The sequence below is a fragment of the Pleurodeles waltl genome, chromosome 11 (assembly GCF_031143425.1).
Source record: "Pleurodeles waltl isolate 20211129_DDA chromosome 11, aPleWal1.hap1.20221129, whole genome shotgun sequence".
Classification (NCBI taxonomy): domain Eukaryota; kingdom Metazoa; phylum Chordata; class Amphibia; order Caudata; family Salamandridae; genus Pleurodeles; species Pleurodeles waltl.
This window is the reverse complement of record NC_090450.1, coordinates 543,594,836-543,611,775: the sequence shown is the minus strand read 5'-3', so window position 1 is coordinate 543,611,775 and position 16,940 is coordinate 543,594,836. Positions and strand designations below refer to the sequence as shown.

The 16,940-nt window shown below is 46.7% G+C and overlaps 1 protein-coding gene across 1 annotated transcript in view; it reads left to right on the top strand.

Moving 5' to 3' along the window:
- The window catches only part of DMTN (dematin actin binding protein), a 239,331-nt gene that overhangs the window by 122,107 nt on the left and 100,284 nt on the right, over positions 1–16,940 (top strand). The window contains exon 3 of the mRNA XM_069213984.1: positions 7,019–7,074. Within this exon, the coding sequence (XP_069070085.1) occupies positions 7,057–7,074 (18 nt within the window). The 5' untranslated portion in view covers positions 7,019–7,056. The remainder of the gene's footprint in view (positions 1–7,018; positions 7,075–16,940) is intronic.

Sequence of the window (16,940 nt, the reverse complement as noted above, 5' to 3'; positions counted from 1 at the left end):
CCGTCATATTTAGTTTTACTTTAAATGTCCCCTGGGGTGGACCAGGTTCCGCGGGGTCAATATATATCATTATTTGGGAAAGAAGGAGTGCATCCCTCCCAAGCTGATTTCTGCCATGGGGACCTCATCCCACAGGGCCCACTGTGTTAACAAAAAGTGAGGGGCACACAGATCCCCTCCCCGAGCCTAGTAAGACCCTGGGGACCTCATCCCCCTGGGCTGAATTTCTTTAAGCCTGGGGTCCCCATCCTTTGGGCAATTTCTTTTTTACAGGAAGGGGGGCATGTGCCCCTGTCCCTCAGCCTTTACAGGCCCCAAGGACTCCATCCCAGAGGCCATATTATTTTTAAAGATGAGGGAGGATGCAGCCCTCCTCCTCAACAATTTATAGCACACTAGATCCATCTCTGGGGCCTTTTTGTAAAAGGAGGGGACTCACGGCCACTCTCCCTGATCTTTGAAAGGCCTGGAGGCCCCCATCCTGTTGGGCAGGCTCATTCACTGTGTTCCAGGGATCCCACCCCTGGGATAATGTTTCCTTGCACACAATAGTGTGGATAGGGAAAACATGTATGCACCCACCCGTTGAGAGCTGCAAAATTGCTTCGGCCAGTTAGGAGCACAAATTTGTTTTCTTGCCACATTCTTGTGGTCAGGGAAACTCAGATTGCTCCTGTGTGATGGGAGCAGAGAAAAATACCTGCTTTTGCTGGGTGGGACAAAAACTGTCTCCTGCTGCACCCAGAATGGATGCATGCGGGGAGCCACTGGCACCACAGGAGCCCTGAGCCTCCCTGTGAAGCACTTAACGTTGTCTGTTGTGGGTGCCACAGATGGGCACCGGGATACCCACATTAGACCATGGGGATGGGGAATGGGTCTTTGGGGCCGTAAAGGCTCAGGGAGTGGGGGTCGCTCACCCCTCCACCTATAAAAGTCTCTGAGGATGGGATCCTCAGGGCCCCGTAAAGGCTTAGAGAGGGGGGTCCACATGCCCCACTCCCATTAAAAAAGAAAATACAGGCCTGGGGATTGCATTCACACAGCCTATTAAGGCTTGCGGATGGGGGCTGCGTGCACCCTTCTGATTAATAAGTGAGTACAGCCCTAGTGTATGAGGTCCCTGGGGCCCCTAAAGGCTCAGGGAGGTGGGTCCAGGGGTCCTCTCCTCATAATTAATGAACACATTCCCGGGGGATGGGGTCCCTGGGGTCTGTAATGACTTGGGAAAGGTGGGGCCACACAGCCCCTTCCCAATAATAATAAAAAAAGATTTGTCCCGGATGGGCACCAGGGCATAAAAAATAAAAGTTAAAAAAAGAAAATTAAATGAGCAGCAGGACCTGCTCATTTATTATTTACTGCTCATTGAAAAAGCACCCCATAATGTCCTGCAAAGGGTTCTTGAAACTTTTTTGGGAGCTTGATGTTGTCCCTAGAAGGGGCAAGGACACCACAAAACTTTTTATTGTTGTGGAGGAGCATCAGGGGATGCAGCAGCCCTCAAGCAACATTAAAAAATAAAAAAATGTTTGCGGCATAGGGTTGCTTGCCTTTGAGGGGTTGGGCACAGGGCTTGGGATTAGGGGTTAGATGCAGGGCCTGTCCGCAAGCCATGCCAGACCCTGCAGCCAACCGAGTGGCACGAACGACCTCTGGCCATGCGCAGCGTGAAGGTGGCATTTCATATGGTATTAAAATATTACTTTACATTTTTTTTAAACCTAGAAATTCACTGAAAAAAACAAAGCTTAAAGTGACATACCATTAAGATATGGTAATACTATCTTACATTGTATTAAAAAACCTCAGAAATTCACTGAAAAAACACACAGGTTATAGGGACGTTATAATTAGGTGAAAATGTCAGTTAAAACATAGGGCCTGATTACAACTTTGGAGGAGGGTGTTAATCCGTCCCAAATGTGACGGATATACCACCCGCCGTATTACGAGTCCATTATATCCTATGGAACTCGTAATATGGTGGGCAGGATATCCGTCACATTTGGGACGGATTAACACCCTCCTCCAAAGTTGTAATCAGGCCCATAGTGTTTTAAACTAACAGAATCACTGAAATTCCCCAGTTATAGTTATCTTAACTATAACTCATGCCCTCGCCAATCAGTGCCCCACACTACATCTCTCCTGACATGATCGATGGCATCACTGATAAGATCACTTAACATTTGAAATGACATAATTGATGACAACACTGTGCATGACAGGGGTGCAAGTTATAGTAACCTCATCTCAGAAGAACTTAAAATGAGTCTCCCAGCGCCTTGAGACCCCTGCGGGTGAGTAGCTGTGCTTTATAAACACTGATTGATTGATTGACAAATGAGTCTCCACAAGTTACAAATGAGTCTCCACAAGTTACAAGTGAGTCTCTACAAGTTACAAATGTCTCCACAAATGGCTTTTGGCCATTTACTGCACTAAAGCCTTTTGCACATTAAAGACCATGGTGCATCAACACTGCTGTGCGTGAATCTCTGTAATGAAATAGTGCTATGTGAGGCCCAGTACTGGAATAGCACGGTATAATATATTCAGAATTGAGCTGCTTCTATAGAGCTGCTTGTAGGCCTCGGTAGCATTAAAATACATTAGCAGAGCTGTGTGTAGTTAGTGTGCAATGAAGATGGAGCTGTATTGGTAGAGTTGTGTGAAAGTGCCAGTACTGGATCAGCGACTGGGGTTAGCATGAGGGACTGAGCTGCCCAGAGCTGTGGCTGAGCACTATTGCAACGGTATGAGCCGTGGATTCAAGATTATCTGCATTGATCCAGCCTTATGTGAGCTCCAGTACTGGAGTAGTACGAGTGCTGGTTTCAGGATTGAGCTGCCTTGGCAGAGATGCCGGGGTGTCACATACTCCTCCAAGCCCCCCCACCCCCTCCCTTTTCCCCGAAGCACAGATGCTCCCATTACTCTTTAATCCTCCTGTGAATGCAGGATTTTCTGCTTTAATTCCCCATTCATGACCCGGCTCTAATTTATCGTCTGTCACTTATGACTCGTTAAAGCCCACTGTGGCGAGCAGGAGAATTGATCGCCGGGAGGAAGCTTTCCGAGTCCCCGGATGTTCTTAACAGACACGAGCCTTTTCATAACCACAGGTCCACTTGGGGCACTCCCCTCCTCAACGTCTTCCTCGTGAGTTTTCAGGCGCGCTGGTCCAGGGCCATGCATTAGCTATGTGCATTAGCAGAGCTTCTGAAATTCCAGCAGGGTGTTTGGTATTCAGACAGGTAACAGAAAATAATATAGGGACACTGGAAGTCCAGCATCCGCTATCCGTTACCGAAGGTCAGCGCTATCCAAAGACCAATGTCGGCCGCTACCTCACTGCGTCACAAGAGAATCCTCTACCAGGGCTTCCGATGTTAGCCTTATTGCTGGGAGCTGGTAAAACTGCTATTTTTCTCAGATGTACTATGTGCAATTTTTCACGAAAATTATACATATTGGGTAAAATACACTTGGTCGGTTGTCTGTGTGGAAAGTTTAAGCGAGGTATGCCCCTCCTACAAGTCACAAAGGATATCTATGCATTATATTTCACATGCTGTGTCTAGAACAGTGTATGTCCAAGCAAAAGGTTTGTTCTCAAACCTGTGTCCCAGGGCTGAAAATTGAGCAAAAAAGCACGGGAAGAAGAAACAGAATTATGAGAAGGATGCAAAATTAAGTAACCAGGATTTGCATGACATCTTGCTTCAGTAAAGAAAAAAAAAACTGTCTAGACCTACTTATTGCCAGGGTTGGGGGAATGTCAAACCTTCAATTTGTAACAAGCTCCCAAACTCTGGGCCAGATTTACAAGAAAGTGGTGCATCAGTCCTGACGTGCTAGTTTTCTTGTGTCGCTCCTGCCCAGCCTAACAACACCATGGCTGCACCGTATTTACAATATGGCACACCATGGCGGTTGTTTCCACAATAGCATCATAATTCATGATGCTATTGTGGTGCTATGCTGAATTAGTGCCATAAATAATGGCGCTAGTGCAGCAAAGCACTAGGGAGGCCCATAGGTTACTATGGGCCATCACTTAAATGCCTGCTCGTTAAAAATGATGGAAAAAATGTCGCAGTAAAATCTTGTAGATTTCACTGTGCCAATTTTTGGAGACTCTCCACTTGGGAACGCCCCATTGCACATTTGATACCTGGCGTATAATGTCGAGCAAGAGGTTACAAAGTGGCGCACAGCTAGAATTGTGCCACTTTGTAAATATGGCGCAAGGAAATGGCCTCCGTAATGCCACATTAGCGTAAAAAAAATTGATGCTATAGTGGCCCAAGGAGGCGCAAGGGCCTTGTAAATCTGGCCCTCTGTGTGCCAATTCTCAGTTAAGTATTTCTTACATAATTTTCAGTTGCCATCGTTTGGAATGCTCCATGGAAGAGACTGTCCGAGTTTTGTATACTCCATGTTAGAGGTTGCAGCCTTCGTCATTGTTTCAAGGAACCTATCAGACTTTGAGACTTCAGATATAGGTTTCAAGCAACCAACTGAAGCTTAAAAAACGTTTATTTTTTTATTTTTCAGAACTTTTTGATTTTAATTATTACCATCCTGACTGGATTGTTTTCCCTTTTAATGCTTCTGTTGGGTTTTATTAATTTCCACATTGTATTTTTTTATCACCCCCACTGGGTTTTTTAGATGCCTAGTTGAGTTCCTTGGATGCCTTTATTCGATTTTTTGACACTCCCAGATAAAGGACTGGGAAGCTCCCTTCTGAAATCTCAGACACTCCCATCAGCCATCATGCTGTCCACCCAAAAACATTTTATCAGGGCCACTGGAATTATACAATTTTGTGGTGATTTTTGCATAATAATGGATTTGCCTCTTTTGCCACATAATCCATAACCTGCTGCATAATTTGCAGAATTTAGCAAAAAAGTATTTCTAGCTCAAACAGATCAAAGGTTACTAAATAGATGGGAGACTTGGGTTCCTGTGTATGAAAGCACTTTGTAAAGGGAGGCTGGTCATCTTTCAGTTGTTTTTTGCTATATTTGGGTATTCAATTGGTACTAATAAGGTAAAATGTTTTCCTAGGCAGTGTTATCAAGTGTAAAAATGACAAAAGATTGAAGTAGTACTATCCTCATAATGTGCCACATCACTCTACACAAACTGATTTTTCTTGCTGCATTATTTATTCAACCCAGTGTTTCATTTGCTCATCTACTGCTGCATAATTGCAGTGGCCCTGCATGTTGCATTCAGAGGTTAGGGATTAATCAAATCAGAGGTCTGGGATGCCTTCATCCAATGGTCAAATTGTTGGTCTATTTCAAATTTTAAAGCACACAACCAGTTTATTACTGTCAGAATTCCAATGGTATGTTCAAAACTTCTGTATCCAAATGATATATACATTTTAAGAATGCAAATCATCTGATTTTTTTTATTTTTAATGGTTCCTCTATTCCACCCCAGATGGGGAAGCATCTGAGACGAAACAAAACACTAAAATCAGTGATGTGAAAGGCAAATGATCATTGTACTTTCTATATTTTGGGTTTGGGTCTGAGGTCTCCAATAATTCAATGGAGGTCAAGGACACTTGGATCATCTCGGGTTTCCAGCCCTGCTACCTGGACTTTGCGGATGCAGGCCCGAGGTCTTCTGTTTATTGGTGTGGCCAGACATTCCTTGGTGAGTTATCACCCTGTATTCACCTGAGGTTGTGACCTTGAGTCCACCTTTGGTTGTGTTCCTGGAGTTTCTTAGGTATTTTGAGTTTGGTGTCATCTAGGGGATATAGTCCCACTTGAGGTCCAAAGACACACTATCCCTGGGCATTTATGGTCTAGGCTAATCTACAGGTTTGTCAACTTGTGACCACTTGGGACTGTGAACCACTTGTCCCAGAGATGCAGTTGGAAATGTGGAGCTTAGGTCTCTTGTGAGTTTGAGGGACTGTGTTTACCTGGGTATTGTGGGTTGTCATCCCTTGGGGTGTTCATGGAGTTGGAGTTACTTGGTGTCAGTAGATCAGAGTTCATGGGTGTGCTGACAATTGCGAATTTAGGATGACCTAGTGACAATAATCAAAGCTCATCTGCAGCCCCTGGGTCTATGTTCCTGGGGCCTGTGAGTCTGAGGCAAAGTGGGGAGGATTCTAGTGAAATAGTTTAAATCAGTTTTATTTGAATGACAATTTTTGATTTCATTGTAAATGAGGAGCAAGTAGACTGGAACAGAGGGAGCAGGATAGAGCGAATGAGAAGGCGTTTTGTGGAGACAGTGGTATAGTACTGGAAGGAACAGGAGTATGTTGTGGGTAGCCTTCCATATTCATCTGAGCAACAGGTAGACAGAGATGGAACAGGAGAGAGATGGAAGTAGAAGTGGGTGTCTGAGGACATTATTTTCAGGTTTCTGCATGTCTTGATTACCTGACAGATGTGGGCCATATGTTCCTTTGAGGCTCTAGGTTTGGGGATCTCTGTGGGAATCTAAGCCCAGCATTCTCTTGAGGTCGTGAGTCTTGTATACATTAGAGGGTCTATGTATGACACCATGTGGTGGATGTAAGTCTAGGACACCCTAGAGGACCTATGCCATGCTCATCTAGCCATTGGGGACATAAGGATACAATGGGGTGCCTGGGGGTACTGTGTCGAGGGCACCCTCAGGAGTTCAGTGATTGGATTCTTTAGGTGTATGGGTCTTTGTTTCCCTAGTGGCTTTTGGCTTGGCATCCTTTGTGGTTGTGAGACTGATGATCACTAGGAGCCGCAGGCCCTAGTCCTCTGGCATGGTAGGCTGATGTCCTGTGGTGGGACGAAAGGTTACCAAGTTTTGACTAGTTTGATTGGAAACGTGGCTTTCACTTGGGCTCTATGAGCAAGTGTCCCCGCTCGGACCTACTATTCTTTAATTAGATGAGCCCTCAGTCTTCCATTTTCTACAGTAGAATGCAGCAGAACCCAGGGAGCTAAGTGTATGATATGAGCTGACCCTCTCATTGACTCTCTCATTTCAGAATCCGCCGAACGACCGTGGCCTGGACAGAAGAACTGAATGGAAAAGCTACACAAGGTGAGCTTTGTAAAGGCCCATGTCATACCACATGTTTGCTTTCTATTGGAGAGTGACTTTCCATCATAAGTGTCCAGAAGCCAAATGGAAGACCTAAAACACCTCCAAACCAAGCCTCCTGCCCTCCCGCACCACGACCTCTGTTATTTGCCTCTGGCAACTTAGAGTGCAAGATCACACAGTAGTGAGGGGGTGATTGGTACCAAAATTATTACTCATACAGTAGTGTAAGATGTTTGTGGTCTGAGATTTGCTGCAAATGAGGTGATTTCTTCTAAAGTTGAGATCCTGCTACTAAAGGTCTATGTTCTCAGTGCCTTTCTCTTCTAAAACGTAACTCTTCTACTGTCCCCCCATTGTCTTGTATCATACAGTAATTGCATTTCCATAACACCTACTTCCCCTGATGAAGCATTGACGCTTTTTGCAGTGAGTAGCACACTACTGTAGAACCCAAGGTTAGTGGTTAATCCAGTGGTTTTGGGGCTTTGATCATCTCTTGTTTCTGAACCTTGGTGCAATGTTTTTCTCCTCTCACACAGCTTCTCTCTAAACCATTTTCCAATCGACCATCCTCTCTTGTACTACCCCTTCCTACTCTCCTCATTTCCACTCTTCCAGGAATTTTAATCCTTGCCCTAAAGCTTCCTGTTAAAAACGTTTTCTCCTCTCTCTGCCCTCCTGTTATATTGTGTTATATTGATTTTTATAGTGCACTAATCACCCCAGAGGGTATCCAGACGCTTGTACATGTAGTTTTGTGGTCCCCAAGGTGCTTATTCCAAGAGCCGAGTCTTCAGCTTCGTGCGGAGCTTAAGAAGTGAGGAGGAGGCTCTGATATGTAGAGGGAGGTCATTCCATGTCTTGGTTGTGATGTAAAAGAATGAGCGACCTCCAGTTTTGATTTTGCTGATGTGGGGGAATGTGTGTGAGTGCCAGTGAGGTAGAGCGTAGGTGTCTGGTGGTTTGGTGAAAGTGTATGCAGCTGTTCAGGTATTCTGGTCCTGTGTTGTGTAGGGCTTTCTATGTGTGTATGAGAAGTTTGAATAGGCTGCACTTGTGATTGGGGAGCCAGTGAAGCTTCCCGTGGTGCAGTGTGGTGTAGGTGCAGCTGTGGCATGGGATGTCGAGTACGAGTCTTGCAGTGGTTTTCTGGATGGTCTGGTGCCTCTGTAGGATTTGGTCAGAGATTGTGCCATATAGAGTGTTGCTGTAGTCACGCATGTGTCTCAAGGATGCTACTAGCACTGGTGAAAACAAGGAAACAACCCCTATGATGTTGGGGTCATAGAATACAGTTTTTATGAGGGTTCAATTGGCCCCTTTGCTACTGCACCTGCAGCACCAGTGGTAGCTAAGCTCCTGCCTCCTTCTCCACTGAAGTGCTTCCTACCCACAACTCCATTTTTGTTACAAAAACATGTAATATTTTCTTCCGTACCTCACTAAGATAAACGTTTCAATTCATACATTCTTTCTTGAAGAAACATACTCAATTTGTCTCATCCCGCATCTCTTCTTGTACATTTCTTGACTGAATATTTGACATCCACCCACCCTTCAGAAAACAGGTCTCCATTCTCCTTCTATGTGCTAAACCTCTGCTCACTGAACTTCGATGTGGCTCCCATGAAATGTTATTTAACTTCTCTCTTCTCTTCTTGCCTTCTGTGGTTATTTACTCTCCCCCTCACTTTCTCCTTTGACTAAGACTGTATCCATTTCTCTTCCGAGGGTTGGAAGGCCTCGGCGTTCGAAATGGTCTCTGCCCTTCTCACGAGGGTAAATGACCCGTTTGACTTTTAATTAATTCCTCCTGAGCAGTGACGGGGCCTTCAGTGCACACGCACAAAGGGCCTCTGTAAACTCTAGTTAGAGAGGTGCCCGAATCACACACATGGGGCCCTCCACACCACCACAAAACACAGCTAAATCCTGAAGGAACATAAAGGCGAACATTACTAGGAGATGCGGTCCGGTGCCTAAATTGACTGCCATAAAAATTGACAATCCGAGTTATAATCTTGTGATTTACACTTACAACAAAAGGTTGATCTTGGGATAAAAACGTTATCTGTCTGGGCCCCGTTTCTTTGCTCTGCCAAATAGGAGTACACCTAGGAACGGGTGGACTCCGTCAAATATATTTACTTCATTAGTCTACAGTGTTGTCAAGAGTAGGGAGGGGTTCTCAATTTAAGCAACCATGGCTGGTGTTTCTGGAAAAAGTTGAGCACAATCACGTGATTATTGTCTGCAGTTTGTACAGTGAGCTGTCCGGGACCCCAAGTTACATACAAGTAGTGAAGCCAGCTTGGGATTCTCCTCATCAAGGCAATGCCTGCCTCTGTCATTAGTGCCGAGCTCTACCTGTCCCGTAGCGCACGCTAATATACGTATCTCAAAACACACCATATTTAAAAGAAAACGTTCTTCCCTTGGCCTGCTTGTTTCTGGGCACGTGGTATGAGACAGAAGAGACCCTCTTTAATCCATTAGTCCACAACACAGAGAGTTCCATCAAGCTCTGCACCGAATGGAGTCCTAATCTAGAACCTAAACCTCACAAATCCGAATGTGGGTCCTCTGCTGAGACAGGAGCATGTCCGAAAGCTGGCTGTAAAATAGTAACCGAAGTAAGGAGGGTTTCATACATCATTTTGGAATGTCCTAGTGAGAATTTTACTTCAGAGGGCTTTCAGCTATCTCTTCTCACCCATTGGTCTATTATTCTGTCCTGCCAATTTTTCTTCTGCCCACTATGGCATACTGCATGGGTCAGCCCACTTCGGCCACTGGCTCACTTCTCTATGAGTGGCAGCATTCTGCTGTGTCACGAGAAGCGCATCCACTCAAAGTAGTTCCCCTCAGTGCCAGAGACTAACATGGCAATCTGGTTTGATAGACCAGAGAACATTTCAGCTTTTAGCTAATATTTATTTTTTATTTGGTGAGGGCCCAACAGCTCCTCAATAATAAAGTTTTACAAAAAAAATTACAATACAAACATGAACAAAGGCAAAAAGGTGGCAACCCACGTGAGATTTAATAGCTTTGCCTGTGCTTGTTTTGCCTTGATCTGTACCTCAGTGTGAATAGCAAGACACAGGGTCCCTGATACTGATGGATGAGGAGCTATGGAGAAGTGAGCATGATTTGCTTGTCCTTCCAATTGGTAAGTAAGGAAAAAAACTCTATTGCATTTATCTCAATTTGCACACTTCCGGTGTCCTCACACCCTTCCACTTGTCTTCACGCACACCCTATTTTGCTCACAGATGTCATGCTTGCATACTTGCTCTCACTCTCTGACACTCCGTCTCAAGCTGGTTACTACAGCATATCCCAACCCCTCATGGGATTAAGAGCTCTATCTGTTTTGCAGACTACATAATTTTGAAAGCAAGAGGGAAATCACTCAAAGCCCAATGAGATGTCAGTCTGCAGTAATTCCAACTGCCAGATGGAGACACTTTAAGGCCCAATAAAACCCTGGTCTTCTCGAAACAAGTTTCAAACATCAATGTAGTCCCTAGACATCCAAAAGAACTGCAGCCCTACAAATGACAGAAGAGTGTTATACAAACAGCAAGTACCATTTATTCGCCATTATGTTCTACTTGTTGGAAGGTAAGTTGTGTTAGATGTTTTTACAGCGTCTGGGAGCAAGTAAGGCCCACTAAATAGTTTCTGAGGTGATCTTATAAATGTTCCTTACCTTATGCGAGTTCTCAGACATCTGAAGTTACACAACAGGACTTGTCAGCTTCCTTGATCAGCAAGACCAGCAATGGGTAAGCAGTCAAGGCTTGAGTTCTTTATGAGGTTGTTAGATGATTGACACAAGGTACAGTTTAACAGTAATATCACCAATGTGTATCCATATGACTGGCCAGAGCTACATCTCTTAGGAAAGTAGAATTCCACTTAATGTACAACCAAATGACAATACAATAAATACTATTCACACAGAAGATAAGCGTACTGATCTATAAGTATGTTTTCCAAAGTTACAACAAAAATTGGAAATGTGAAAACTGGAAGTCAATCTTTAATGAACAACAGTGGGGCCAAGTGAAATCATATGATGGTTAATGTTAAGTCAATAGCAATATATCAGTCCACCGCACTTCAGAACCATGGATAATTCACCCTTTGCCTTTGACGCTGGAGTCTTCCGCTGATGTTAGCCCATGAAGTGGGAGATACACAACCAGGAAATATAGCTGTCCATGGAGTTGGAAGGCTCTTGACCATTGCTTTTGAAACCTGCTCATCTCCCCAAGTGAAGAACCTTGCAGTTGATGTTAGAAGCTGACTTCCACTGTTGGAGTGCATGGTCTCACCTTTTATCAACTTCTGCTTGGTTCCAGGATCAGGAATTTAGACACTGCAAGCCCTGTGGCACATGCTGTTGATGGGAGCTACTCTTGATGGTAGAGGGCGATGATCCACATTCTGCACATTCTCTCTGCCATACCAGATCTCATGATGAACAGACTTTATTTTGGGATGAAGACACAAAGGTGAAGCAAGATACTGTTTGGGGAGGTCTGGATTCACCAGGAATGTCTGGTACCACGAGGGGATTGTGACTCTTTACCCATGTGCAGTGAGGCCAAGCACTTGAAGATGAGCAAGTTCCTGAGGCTAAACTGGCAGATGAAGCTGGTATTGCGCATCCTTCAGAGGCTCTCAACTTTTTTAAGGTGTCAAAGCAGTGGTGTGCTGATGAATCATGAATCACCAGCACACCACCATCATGAAAGTTGCCTGGAATTTTAGCATTAGGAGGTAGCCGGGAACGTGCTGGCTTCCTTGACTAGCTGGTGTCACCACCTTCACCTGTCAGTCTGCTGCTTGATGCTGATGAGACAATGGTCTGGCCGACAGGGCTGGCATCCTGTTTGACCTGTGACCTTTGGAGGGAGACATTTACAGTGTTTCAGTCTAGCCCTTCTAATGGCTGGCCTGGATCCCCCTGCGAAGAACTATCAGTGAGTAAACTGGAAAAAATAGGTGTAGGTGCCAAAACATTTTCTTTGGATCCCATCGTGTTGCTACAGAATGCTTGAACTGTCAAATGACGTGGACGCCTAGTTTCGATTCCACCTCAGGTTTTTTTTCTTTCACCACACAATAGTTCCTGTCTCTTTATCTCACTCTTGCAGGTTCATTTTCATTCTGTCTCTCTTTTGTTACTGTTTTCCTATCATTCTCTTTCACATTATTTCTCCTTTTTATCCTTTCCTCTTTCTTGCACTGGGCCAAAATCTGACCATGAAAAATAACTTTTGGTCCTTACGAAATGAGTGCGGGTGCCCACTTCCTGCAATCACCAGCACAAATCAAGCACTGTTTTTCACTGTGGATGGGCAGGACTTTAGCTGACCACCGTGGTATGAAGATGTAGGCTCCCATTTACATGACAGATGGGTTCATTGATCCAGTCAGGTGGCAGAACAGGCTTCTCAACTTTATGTGAGTTGTCTGTCCAGGTGCTCCTTCTACGTAGGGGATGGGCACCAGGCTGGCCTCATTCCGGAATGCTCTCTTCGAAAATCCTAACAGCTCACTGGGCTGTTCAAAATACTGCATTCGGGGGTCCAGTACTTGTGGATTTTGAGAGTGGTTAAGGGATCACCACTTCCAATCAGAAAAGGACAACTTTCACTGTGAAGGGGTGTCAAATACCTTGGGCAATTGAAACCGTTTAGAAATGTTCCTGGGGAAGCTTGACAAGGCTGGCTTACAGCAAAGTTTTGTGTATTCAACTCAGAAGCCTGGTAATTCCCAGACTGAGAAAACATCTCCATATACGGTTACCTCAAAATTTTCAATGGAAAAGTTCTTGTGTAAACAAAGGTTGGTCCCTATGCACACCATGGTCTCCTAGCACACATCCATCTAAAGAGACTTTATATTTGATTTTGGGAGTGGGGCAATTGAGGCATCTTCTGGGGGTAATGCAGATCATGTGCACAGCCCAAAATCTGAAACACCACTACCAATTCAGCTATCCTCCACGAAGCCAGTTAGATAAGAGAACTTCCCTGGGAAAAGGAGGTTCCTCCAGCCTGCAACAGCAGCCTAGAGATTTGCAACCTATCAGTCGTCTATGTCCACCGATCCTTGCCACAGCCCTCTCTCATCTTCTACGAACCACTTTTTATATTGTGGAAAATAATATTGGGACTACTTGACATGGTCAGACAGCACATGTATTATTAGCGACAGGTAAAAATACCACCTGATTTTGAATCCTGTTCCAGAGACAAAAGATCATTTGCACTGAAAATAAATGTGGCTTTCTAGTTCTAAATTGATTCCAATGTCGTTTACAAAACAATGCACTGGGCGCTGTTCACTGGCGAGAGGCCTGAAGGAGGTCTTACCACCTTTGGGACTTAACTTCTCTCCCTTCAAACGCAAGAGGCACTAGCAATGCCTGGTGCCAACTTCTATGTACCCTTAATGCATCACAGTCACCTCCTACCCATTACTGTCTCTCGTAGGCACGGCATGGTGCCAACTTCTGTTCTGCCCATTCATACACTGCATTCATCCTCTGTGTCAGTGCCATCCCTTCAGCCCCAAGCCCTGTCAGTGGTTTTCTGCCACTCTGTTCTCTACAGCCTTTTAACAGTGCGCTATCCCCCAGATCCTGCCTGTGCCATCTCACATTCCACATCTGGCCCAAATGGCAGCCACACCAAAATATTGATTGTTGTCATGACACCCTCATAAGCATCAAACCCTGCAGTCATTCTCAGTGTTGGTACCATCCCACCCACTCAGCCGGCCTTTCATACAGTACAGTAATTTAATTTGTCTAGTGCCAACCCCCAAAATACACCCTTCATACAGTGCATGCATTTACAGTCCCTATCTGGTATCCTTGCACTCAATGCACCCTCCACGCAATGCAGTCCTTCCCACTGTCCGGTTCCTCCCCAAGCACTGCACTCGCCACACAATGCAGAGCATCCCTGTGTGGGGTGACATCCATACACTGCACACTCCACACAGCGCAGTTCTTTCTAGTGTCTGGGACCATCCAACCCTCTGCACTCTTCACACAGTGCAGTCCTTCCCAGTGTCTGGGGCTCTCCAACCAGGGCCCTCCGAGGGCCCTCACACCCTCTGCACCCCTCACACAATGCAGTCCTTCCCAGTGTCTGAGGCGTTCCCACCAGGGCCCTCCCAGTGCCCTCCCACCAGGGCCCTCCCACCCTCTGCACCCTCCACGCAATGCAGTCCTTCCCACTGTCCGGTTCCTCCCCAAGCACTGCACTCGCCACACAATGCAGACCATCCCTGTGTGGGGTGACATCCATACACTGCACACTCCACACAGCACAGTTCTTTCTAGTGTCTGAGACCATCCAACCCTCTGCACTCTTCACACAGTGCAGTCCTTCTCAGTGTCTGGGGCCCTCCCACCTGGGCCCTCCCAGGGCCCTCCCACCAGCCTCCCACCAGGGCCCTCCCACCCTATGTACCCTTCACACAATGCAGTCCTTCCCAGTGTCTGGGGCTCTCCCACCAGGGCCCTCCCAGGGCCCTCCCACCCTCTGCACCCCTCACACAATGCAGTCCTTCCCAGTGTCTGGGGCCCTCCCACCAGGGTACCCAGTGCCCTCCCACCAGGACCCTCCCACCAGGGCCCTCCCACCCTCTGCACCCCTCACACAATGCAGTCCTTCCCATTATCTGGGGCCCTCCCACCAGGGCCCTCCCAGGGCCCTCCCACCAGCCTCCCACCAGGGCCCTCCCACCTCCCACCAGCCTCCCACCAGGGCCCTCCCACCCTCTGCACCCTTCACACAATGCAGTCCTTCCCAGTGTCTGAGGCTCTCCCACCAGGGCCCTCCCAGGGCCCCCGCCGGGGCCCTCTGCACCCCTCACACAATATAGTCCTTCCCAGTGTCTGGGGCTCTCCCACCAGGGCCCTCCCAGGGCCCTCACAGGGCCCTCTGCACCCCTCACACAATATAGTCCTTCCCAGTGTCTGGGGCTCTCCCACCAGGGCCCTCCCAGGGCCCTCCCACCCTCTGCACCCCTCACACAATGCAGTCCTTCCCAGTGTCTGGGACCCTCCCACCAGGGCCCTCCCAGGGCCCTCCCACCAGCCTCCCACCAGGGCCCTCCCACCCTATGCACCCTTCACACAATGCAGTCCTTCCCAGTGTCTGGGGCTCTCCCAACAGGGCCCTTCCAGGGCCCTCCCACCCTCTGCACCCTTCACACAATGTAGTCCTTCCCAGTGTCTGAGGCTCTCCCACCAGGGATCTCCCAGGGCCCTCCCAGGGCCCTCTGCACCCCTCACACAATATAGTCCTTCCCAGTGTCTGGGGCTCTCCCACCAGGGCCCTCCCAGGGCCCTCCCACCCTCTGCACCCCTCACACAGTGCAGTCCTTCCCAGTGTCTGGGGCTCTCCCACCAGGGCCCACCCAGGGCCCTCCCACCCTCTGCACCCCTCACACAGTGCAGTCCTTCCCAGTGCCTGGGGCTCTCCCACCAGGGCCCACCCAGGGCCCTCCCACCCTCTGCACTCCTCACACAATGCAGTCCTTCCCAGTGTCTGGGGCCACCGCACATTCTGCACCGTTCACGCTTGGGAAGTTATCCCAGACCGCACCCACTGGAAGTGTTGAGTCTTTTTCCTTCTCTGCCTCTTCTGTTGGCAGAACATGCTCATTCCTATTCCGTGTTCTTTGAGCTGTTTGTTTTTACATATAATATTAGACTTGGATAAGTGAGTAGCAATAGAATTTCGTCCTCTCTTTTTTACCTAGAGTTAACCCTGTAGAAATGGCATTCCGTTTATCGTTGCACCTACAGCGTTTCCACTTGACAGAGCATGAGCTCTATATACACCTCTGTTCAGAGTTGTGGTTTGTCCAGAGCAGCTCATGGGAGCTGCATAAACATCGGGACTCAGCACCACTGCTAGAGGACCCTTCCTACAGGCATTTATTGGAAGGAAACAAGTGATGTTCAACATTTGTCAGACATTTTTCTCATTTAGTGTAGTTATGGTGTTATTCTATTAGCTTTACTTTATTTGATTATCAATTATGTCAATCTTTGTGTGAGATCACTTCCTGTTTAGTCATCGGTTCTACTAGTGAGTGCTCACTCATAAAAATGTTTACAATTTAAGAACAATTTAAGAACACTGCTTATCCCTAACATAACCAGGGATGGGATACTTCTTATTTTATCGAAAAAAAACACAGTGGAGCAGCCCGAAATGTTTTTAGCAGCCCGACGCTGGTCTGGCAGAATGCTCCAGATGCCTAGTCTTAATTCCACTTCCTACCTCTTTCCTATACTGCCCGACTCTTCATGTCTCTCTAACTCACTTTTGCAGCTTTCGTTTCATTCTTGCCCTCTCCCTTTGTCACTGTTTTCTTCCTTTCTCTCGCTTGCTCATGGCCAAAATCAGATGATAAAAAAATACACAGTCCCCCAAAATGGGTACTACTACTTACATCCACTGGCAACAAATTAAGCATTCACCTCTTTGTGGTCTAGCATCTCCTCTCCCTGTGGTCCCTGATCTCGGCTCAGCTGGCAGTGATACAATTGCTACACTGCAGGCTGGGCCTCGCCCTCTCAGCCTCTCCCTCGTAACATTTTTGAAGTATTTCTGCAGATTAAGTGCTGAGAAAATAGTGAAAATAAAATTAAAATAAATCATGGGGCCAGCCATGTTATGATGATTTTTTTCCTCAAACAACCTTTCTCTCTCTCTAGCATTTTCCTGTCTCTCCATATGTACAGGCACGCCCATACTAACACAGTCCCACACACAGTCGCACGGATACACTCTGGTGCACAAGGAAATCTTCCATAAGAC